Source organism: Gracilinanus agilis, chromosome 1, assembly GCF_016433145.1.
Source record: "Gracilinanus agilis isolate LMUSP501 chromosome 1, AgileGrace, whole genome shotgun sequence".
Taxonomy (NCBI): Eukaryota; Metazoa; Chordata; class Mammalia; order Didelphimorphia; family Didelphidae; genus Gracilinanus; species Gracilinanus agilis.
In genome coordinates, this window is record NC_058130.1 from 92,534,360 (window position 1) to 92,543,744 (window position 9,385).

General features: G+C 39.3%; 1 protein-coding gene across 1 annotated transcript in view; it reads left to right on the forward strand.

The window, feature by feature from the left end:
• The window catches only part of SLC25A20 (solute carrier family 25 member 20), a 46,121-nt gene that overhangs the window by 19,918 nt on the left and 16,818 nt on the right, over positions 1-9,385 (forward strand). Inside the window, exon 3 of the mRNA XM_044680228.1 lies at positions 2,874-3,001. Coding sequence (XP_044536163.1) covers positions 2,874-3,001 — 128 coding nt within the window. The remainder of the gene's footprint in view (positions 1-2,873; positions 3,002-9,385) is intronic.

The following is a 9,385-nucleotide window of genomic DNA, read 5'->3' on the forward strand; positions in this document are numbered from 1 at the left end:
AGAAGGACAGGGTTAGTGCAAAAATAGCTCCTGCAAACTTGACCCAGAGGAGATCCTTTGAAGATCATCAGCTAGTATTTGTTGTATATGGCCAGCGATACCTCATGCTGTGCTCTGTAAATCAAGGACAACAAACTCAATTCCATCCTTCCAGGAGTTCTCATGCCATAATCTTAGTTTCTCATTTGGGCTCATGGTTCAGAGTCCTAGATTGTGCTTCAAGCTTTAACATGACCTTGGACAAGTTGGACTTTTTGGAGCTTCAGTTTTCTTGTCTATCAACTAGACATGATAAACCCTATCTTACCAGTCAGTTCATTAACAAACATTTATTCACGGGGTTTTTGTGAGGTTTTAATATGGAGGCAACCATATTTTTCATATCCAAAAAATGTAATGTTTTGAAATCCATAGGTATAGCTGACAAATCCATATGTATATGGGATAAGTAAATGTAAGTATAATGAAATTCAGTCCCAATTATAGTTTCCAGTATAATCAAGTATGCTAACATTTCTTTGTTCATTCATAAGGTTATTCAGTAAGGATTTATTGAACCTCTTCTGAGTACTAGTCTTTCTTAGAGGTACTTTGTTCTAGAAAGATATAAAATATGTAAAAGAAGGCCCCTGCCCTTCTGATGCTAATATTCTAGTAGAAGGATGAGACACAAACACAGAAGATTGAGGCACACACCGTTCCTGCCACTGTTGTTATTTGAGAATCCATCAAAAGAGTTGCAAAACAGAGTGCTCTGTGAAATCCTAGGGGAAGATCATCATCAAGGAAATCAGGAAAGGTTTCTTTGCGGAGGAACATTGTAGTTGAGCTAGATTGAGAAAGAATTCAATAGGCAGAGGGAGGAGTATGAGTCAAGTCCCTGTGGAGGAGCTCTTGGCAGTCACAGAGAGCAATCTGAGTAAAGGCCCTCAGCAAGAAAGCCCAGGATCTATGTTCAGAGGGCAGAAAAGAGTTTGTATGAAGGGGAGAAATAGAAGTAAGGCTGGGAAGTTTGTGGAGAAATTTCATGCCAGATAGCTAGGTGGTACAGTGGATCTCAGAATATTAGGTCTGGAGTCAGAAATCAAATCTGGTCCCTAGACACTTATTAACTATGTGACCTTGGGCAAATCACTTCTGTTTGACTCAGTTTCTTTATCAATAAAATGAACTAAAGAAGGAAATGCTAAACCACTACAGTATCTTTGCCAAGAAAACTCCAAATGAGGTTGTGAAGAATCAGAAATATGACTAGATAGCAACAACAAATCATGCCAGGCATAGGGATTTAAACTTTTTTTTTAAGAATGTTTTTATTTCATTTTTTTCTCAATGACATATAGAAATAATTTGTAACATTTGTTTTCATACTTTTTGAGTTTTTTTCCTCCTTCCATTCCCTTTCTCCCCTGCTTGAGGAGGCAAGCATTTTGATATAGATTATACATGTGTTGTCATGCAAAACATATTTCTTTATCAGCCATATTTCAAAAGAGAATACAGACCCCTTCCTGCAAAAAGGCTCCAAGAAAAATGAAGGAGTTTATTTTCAAGGCAATGAGAATCACTGAAAGGTTTTGAGTAGGTGAGCAATATGAATATGCCCATACTTGGAAAAGATAGATCTGAATCATCAGTATTATGAAAAATGATTAGAAATATAAAGTAGAGTGGGAAGACTGATTAGGAAGCTCTTGCAGTTGTCCAAATAAGTGGTGACTAGGTTGGTATCAGAGGAGGCTAGTGAAGTTGAGCCTGTCTTTCCAGGCAGATTTCCCTGCTGAGTGTCCCTGAACACACTCTGTGCCTCAGTGCAGCTAATTCTCCACTTTTAGACAGGATTGTCTATTGACTATTCCTGGAAACAGCATTTCGTTTCTGATCTCTTTCTTTGTGCATTCTGGCTTCTATGCCATCTCTTCTTTCAGAGCTCAGCTCAAGGGCCACCTCCCAGTGAGTGATCATCTAGCCACTGCTTGAAAACCTCTAATAATGGGGAGCTCTCTACTTACTGAGGCAGTCTATTCCATTTTTTGGATAGCACTAATTATTAGGAAGACTCATTTTAGGTCAAACTGAACTCTTTCTCCCTATAACTTCTATCCATTATTCTAAGTTCTACCCTCCAGGGCCAAATAGAACAAATCTAATCCCCACTTCCATATGATTCTGGAATTCAGATACTTGAAGACCACTACCGCATCCTAAACTATCCATTCCTTCACCTGGTCTTCATGCCATGGTTTCTAGTTCCCTCAATATCCTATTCTCCGCTGCATGTGCTCCTAGTTTGTCAGTGCCATTCCCAAACTATGCCATCCCAAAGTGACAGATAATGCTCTGACCAGATCAGAGACTAGCAGAATACAGCAATGTTACTCCCCCTTCCCATCCTCCCTCCATTCTTTTCATTCTCCCTCCCTCTTGAACTCTCCTTCTATTAATACAAGCTAGGATCATATTCACTTTGGAGCTGCCAAATTAGCACCTGTGCTGGAGGGCTCAACGGGAGGAATGTCCATACTGCATAGCAGAACAAAGACGGGGCCTCTCAGATTCCTGCTCTCTTCCCTTCTTGCCAGGATGTCTTGTGAAGGAAAAAAGTGGAAAGTTAAAGGATATAGTCTTTATCTTTCCAATTAAAAAACTTTTCTCATGAACATGGATGTGGTGGAATGGGCACTGGACGTGGGAATTGAGACCCTGTATTCAAATCCTAGTTCTGCTATTTACTCCTTGTGTGACCTTGGCAAGTCATGTGAGTTGCATTCAGAAAATAAGGAAGTTGCCCTAAATGATCTCCCTCAGAAGTCCCTTTTTAATCTAGAATCTAAAATGTGATGTCCAGAGCTTGTTTGCACATTGTCTTTCAGGGCATTCAAGGCTTGTACCGTGGAATGGCCGCTCCTATTATTGGTGTCACGCCCATGTTTGCTGTATGCTTCTTTGGCTTTGGATTGGGGAAAAAACTACAACAGAAGAACCCAGATGATGTATTGACGTAAGTGCTTCAGTTTGCCTTCAGAGATGCTTTAGGCTCACTGCACTAAGCTCTGAGTTGAAGAAAACTTATTGCAGGGAGTGGGACAACTTTGTTGTTGTTTGTTTTTAAGTAAAGTATTTTCTGCCTTATTTCATTAGTTGAAGCAGTTCAGAAAAAAGAGTTCAGCTAAAAACAGATCTTAGGTAATAAAGTTCTGAATTATCCAACTCTGCCTTCTTGTTCAGAGCAGGGACTCTGTTAGTACAGTGGGCAAGTGTTCAATACTTAGCCACAGAATAGCCTGCCTATAAAAAACAGCTCACTGACACAGGCATAGTTTGTCCCTAGAGCAATCTCTGGTTTGGTTCATGGGTAAGCAGGGAGGTGTTTTGGGAAGCTTTGTCCAAGGCAACATGGTGAAATGATAAGAAAGCTGATGTGGCCTATGAAGACCTGAATTTGTTTTAAAGACTGTTCTGCTTCTCACTGTATATGTATCTAACCTGATGCTAGGCCCTTCCCCTCTTATGACCTCATTTTTCTTCTCTGCAAAATGAGGTGGTTATACTGGATCCAGCAGTTTGTTATGATTAAGATTCTCTGGAGACCATATCTTAATTTATAATTATTAAATAATAAAGTAGCCCAGAGAAAGAAAAGGCACCAAGCCAGGTGTGGCCAACAGCCCTTTTAGCTGACTTCCTCGGCTAGCTGGCCCCAAGCCAGACCACATGTGCACTGGCCTCCTCACCTGTGATTCCAAGGCAAGAAAACTCTACTTTCTCCCCCTATTCCAATTTATGCTTTTTGTGATATCTTTTTCCTGAGTCCCTCTGATTTGGAGGATTCTGACCTCAGTCTGGGCAAGAGGTGGATCTTCCAGACTCCGGGAGACACTACGTAGTCGTCTGAGTGGCCATACAATACCAATACAGTGTTTCCTAGCATGACAGACAAGAAGAGGGAGGATTCCACCATCAAAAAGATACTGTTCAGAAGTGGGATTTTTTTGCTTTAAAATCAGAAGGTGATCTCAGCATGCCAAAAAGTGGTACAGATTAATATTGATTTTCCACACATTTCCAAACTTTGTATGGAATCTACAACTCTGTAAGTGCACCAAGCATTTTTATTTGATTGTTTAGGGTCTAGGGTATGGTACTTGGAGCTAGAAGACCTGGATTCAAATGCCTACACAGACACTTAGCAGCATGTGATAATTAATAATTATAATTAGATAAATAATACTTAGTACCCCTTTTGTAAAATGGAGATTTTGGACAACCTACCTCACATAGTTGTGGAGAAAACACTTTGCAAACCTGAAACTTCTTGAACAATATGAGCTTATTATTAAGTCAATACATTAAGGGCCTGTGATTTTTGTCAGTATGGGAACTTAAACATTTCAACTTATCTGTAACTGCTGATAGGGTTATTGAGTTGAAATGAATCTCTTGAGTTGTTAGGGGACTTGCTCATGGTCTCATGGCTAGTAAAGAGCTAAAGTGGCATTTGATCCCAGTTTCCTGACTTCAATTCTAGCATTTCATCTAATATACCATGCTGTCTATTTCTATTACAATACTTTTATCATCATATATTTTTGGCAATCTATTAATAGTCCAGCTATATAGCATGAGGGTCCACAAAATTTTTTGACCATAAAAAATTGTATTCTTTTACTCAAAAAAGTCGACGATTATTAAATAAGCTTTTAAGATCCTTCAATGTGTAAGTCCTATAGTTCCATAAGCTTTATTCTTGGAACCACAAGTGAGAATGTTCTTTATTGTCTTCCCTCCTCAGTTCTTGTGAACTGATGAGGAAAAAAAGGAATATTTTTATTCTTTCTTCATACCATGCTTATGTATGTTTTTTAGCAATTTCTCCAGGTGGATGAGGTAGGTTATCATTGTTTTCCATATTTTACTTACTTTTAGGAAAGTGAAGTTCAGCATGGGGCAATGATTAAGTTAGAATAAGACCTCAAAATTAACTGAAGCACTCTGGCTTCCAGTTCATTCTAACAAATATGGTTCCTAAGATGCTGTAAAGAGTAGTTAAAAGAAATATTTTAAAGCTAAAAAAGCATATGTAAAATATTGTTAATTCTTATTTTTAATAATCTTTACCAAAAAAGGATGGTCAGCCCTGATGCTCTGTGTCTTCTGTGGCAAAAGCAGGGAGCAGATGGCAATAAGGAATGATAGATTCCCTCTGACAACACACATCTGTCACTGTGGGGCTCCCTGCTAGGCATCTGGCTCCAGTACCAGCAGGATCTCCTTTCAGATCTCTGGCTATGATCCTTAGCAAAAGGCCAGCTGGACTATGGATCCTAGTCAGAGTCAAGATTCAGTCCCCTCCCCAGATGAGCAGAAGTGAAAGCACCTGGCAACCCCAATTTATCATCATTGGCATTTGACTCCTACAATACACACCTGCTCACATCTGATTGGCTCAGTAGAGATCTTTCTGCATTTTCAAGAGTTATATGTCTAAGTTTCTTGGGACTGGTTTTTCCAGAGGAAGCCGCAGGTGTCCTATGATTTCAATTCCAAATTACATCAAAAAGGATACTTGTTAGGCTTCATTGGACTGCTAGCACTCTGTGAGTACTAGGGTAAAGGGGGCACAAAGTCTACTTTGTCCTCAGATGTCTCTAGTTTTATAGTATATCCATCCATCTTTCCATTTCTAAGTGCCACTTTGAACAGAGTCACATGCTGGGAGAGGTACAACTCTTAAAGAAGACATAGTCTGTGCCCTTCTGGAGATCAGAGGTCAATGGCATGTGCTGATTGATATCATTAGACCATGGTACACAAAGGCATTAGTGGCTATAGCAGAGATTGGAGACTTGGGCCTGAGGTCCTGGAGCCATGCTATCACACCTGAACAGTAATACATGTACCTAAGCAACTAAAAATGTTTCTTCACTTGATTCTGGCAAGATTTGCTTCCTAAAATGGAAATTAGATATGTTGAACAGAAATAGACCAGGAAGATAGAGCTACCTTTTATGGATTCCACTTGCCTAGAAACAGATATCAAGGGAGCAAAGGTGAATAAAGGCAGAAGCACTTTGTGGGAAGAATTATGCATACAAAGTTTCTGAAAGGTTGTGGTGAGTCAGGGGTCTTCAGTTAGGGTATTGGCAGAGGGTAAACACTAGGGCTGGGAGTGAACACATTTAAGTGTGAATCTCTCATTGGTGGTCTGCAGTCATTCTCACCAAATAGGTCTCAGACTTGCCCCATCTCAGAGTTGGAAGGAACCTTACTTGACATCTGTCTCAAACTTTCCGTTGTACAAGAAGCCCCTCTAGTTTACCTGACCATCCAGATTTTGGCTGAAGTCCTCCAGTGAGGGGTAGCCCATTTCCTCCTGAAGCAATTCATCCCACTTTTTAATTAACTTTAAAGGTTAGGGACATTTTGTTTATCTCTAGTTTCAGTTTGCCTTTTTGTAACTTCTACCTTTGGTTCTCATTTCTGCTCCTGTGGCTAGTCAGAACAAATCTCATCCCTCTTTCATGTGATATAGTCTTTCAAGAATACCTTTATTTTTCATGCTAAATCTTACTATTTATTTTTTTAATTTGATATTTTTTCCTATTAAATTTTTTAACTTTTTTTTAATTTTGAGTCTTGAATTCTTTCCCTCCCTCCTTTCTTTCCCTGAGATGGTAAGCAATCTGATATAGATTTACATGTACAATCATGCAAAACATTTTTCCACATTAGTTCTTTTGTGAAACAAAACTTGGAAAAAAATGAAGGAAGTGAAATATAGTATACTTTGGTCTAAATTCATACTTCATCAGTTCTTTCTCTGGAGGTAGATGGTATTTTTCATCATTTATCCTTAAGGATTATTTTAGATTATTATATTGCTGAGAATAGCTGTCATTCACAGAGTTCATCATGCAATATTGCTGTTACTATAGATAATATTCTGGTTGTGTTCACTTAACTCTACATCAATTCATTTAATATTTCCAGGTTTTTCCAAGTTCATCCTGCTTCTCATTTCTTCTAAGCACAATAGCATTCTACTCAGTCATCTACCATAATTTGTTTAGCCATTCCTCAACTGTTGGACATCCCCTCAATTTCTAGTTATTTACCACCACAAATATTTTTGTATATATAGGTCCCCTTTTTTTAAAAATATCTTTGGGATACAGACCGAGTAGTAGTATTTCAAAGTCAAAGGGTCTTTATAGGCCTTTGTACAGAGTTTCAAATTATTCTCCAGAATGGTTGAATCAATCACAACTCTTCCAGCAGTGCATCATTGTCTTATCCCCTCGATATTTGTCATTTTCCTTTTTTTTCATAATAGCCAATCTGATAAGTATGAGGTAGTACCTCAGAGTCGTTTTAATTTGCATTTCTTTCGTCAATAATAAATAAAGCATTTTTCATATGACTATAGATAGCTTTGATTACTTCATTTGATAATGTTCATATCCTTTGACCATTTATTAGTTGGGGAATATCCTAATTAGTTGTTTGGCCCCCTTATCTTCTGTGGTCTAAGAGCTTCAGAAGCCTTTGCTACTGATTCAGCTGTCCCCAAAGCCTGTGCTGGGTTGCTGAGGTGAGGCCTATCTTGGTGTGCTAGTCTGTGCTCCACTTCCACTCCAGTGTGACAGTCCTTTCCTTTTTTGCCCGTCTTCTAAGTTTCTTGGGCTTGAAAATGGTTTCACCCTACTATTTTGTGAATTCTACTGCTTCAGAATTCATTTTGAAGTATTATTTTAAGGTTTTTAGAGGGAGATTTGGGAGAGATCAGGCAGGTCCCTGCCTTTTCTCTGCCATGTTAACCCCATATGGCTTTCCCCCTCCCATTCCCTCTTTGAACTGCTCCTAAATTGTTATGTTCCTAAATCCTTTTACTACCTTTGTCACCCTTCACTGAATATGCCAGCGTATTAGTTTCTCTCAACAATATTCACACAACCTCTGGAGTATTTGTATTTAAAAGATGCAGAATCAGTTGAAGGCAGATCATGTCAGCCAGAGTACCAGACTTAAGATTCTGGTATAGCTGCATATAAAATTTTGGTTAGTCATTTTACCATATTTTCTGCTCAGGTTGGGGTGAGTAAGTTCATTGGACACAAAGTAATAATAATGACTTCCATAAAACCAAAGAGAATCCATTTCATTACTTTGAATCTGTCTTCCGGTGTCAGAGCTAAAGGTAGGAGATGCAAAGAGCCTTAATCTGTTCTCTGCTTCCACTGGTAGTGAGTTAATAGAACCTAGTTAGAATTGTGATTACAGTGTTTAATATATCACTTGTGGAAAGGAACATTTTTTTTCCTCCATAGCATGTGCTCTATATCAGTGATGGGCAAAACTATGGCCTGCAGGCCAGATGTGGCCCCCTGAAATGTTCTATCCAGCCATTCGACATTATTCCTAATCTGACAAATACAATGAGGAGAATACACTACAATGAAACTTTGAAAGAGTTGCCTTAGAAACAGACTGACAGATGAGTGTTTCCTTTCCTTTGGCCCCCTCCTTAAAAAGTTTGCCCATCACTGCTCTATATAGTTCTATTGGTCCTCCCTTTATAAGTGAGATACTTCCTCTCCTCCATTTTATCACCACCACATAAGCCACTGAGTTCTACACCATCCTTTTGGTAAGCATACATCACTCCCAGATTCCAAGAATCCACTTCCTGTGTAAAGGTTGGACTGTGTCTCTGTAGCCAAGGCTTTAGCAGATGAATGAGAGTTGTACAATTTTCCCTGAGCCTACTCTAAAATTTGGGGGACAGGAAAAGGATTTAGAAGCTGAATCCCTAATCCCTAATCCCTGAATCCCTAAATTGAAAATCCCCTTTTCAACCTGAAAAGTAGAATGGGTAGCTGCTGCTGATGCTGCCCAACTGTTATGCCAGCTGTAGATGCCATTTACATCAAACTCTTCTGGGGGAACAATTCACCAGATTTACTGTGGCCAAGCAGAAGAGTTTTTCAAAAGTATTTCCCCAAGATCCTACAGCTTTTATTGAAATGTAACGAACACTAACCCTGTTACCTATCCCTACTGACCAGTCCCAAAGGTTGGTCTGAATAAGGAGTGGAAACCGAGTCAGACAAGTCACCAAAGCCACTACTGAAAAGGCTATGAAATAGTGAAAAAAGAACTAGATTTGGGATCAAGAGAGACCTGGGTTCAAATCTTACCTCCCATCCTTATTAGGTGTGGGCCCACAGGCAAGGTTTCTCTGAGCCTCCATTTCTCCATTTGTAAAATGAGGTTAAAACCTCACACTGAGAGACTTCCGGGTTAAGATGGCGGCAGAGTAAGAAGCAGCTCTAAACCTCTCCTGACCGAAACACACAAAACTCCTCAAGGGGACATAAAAACAAGT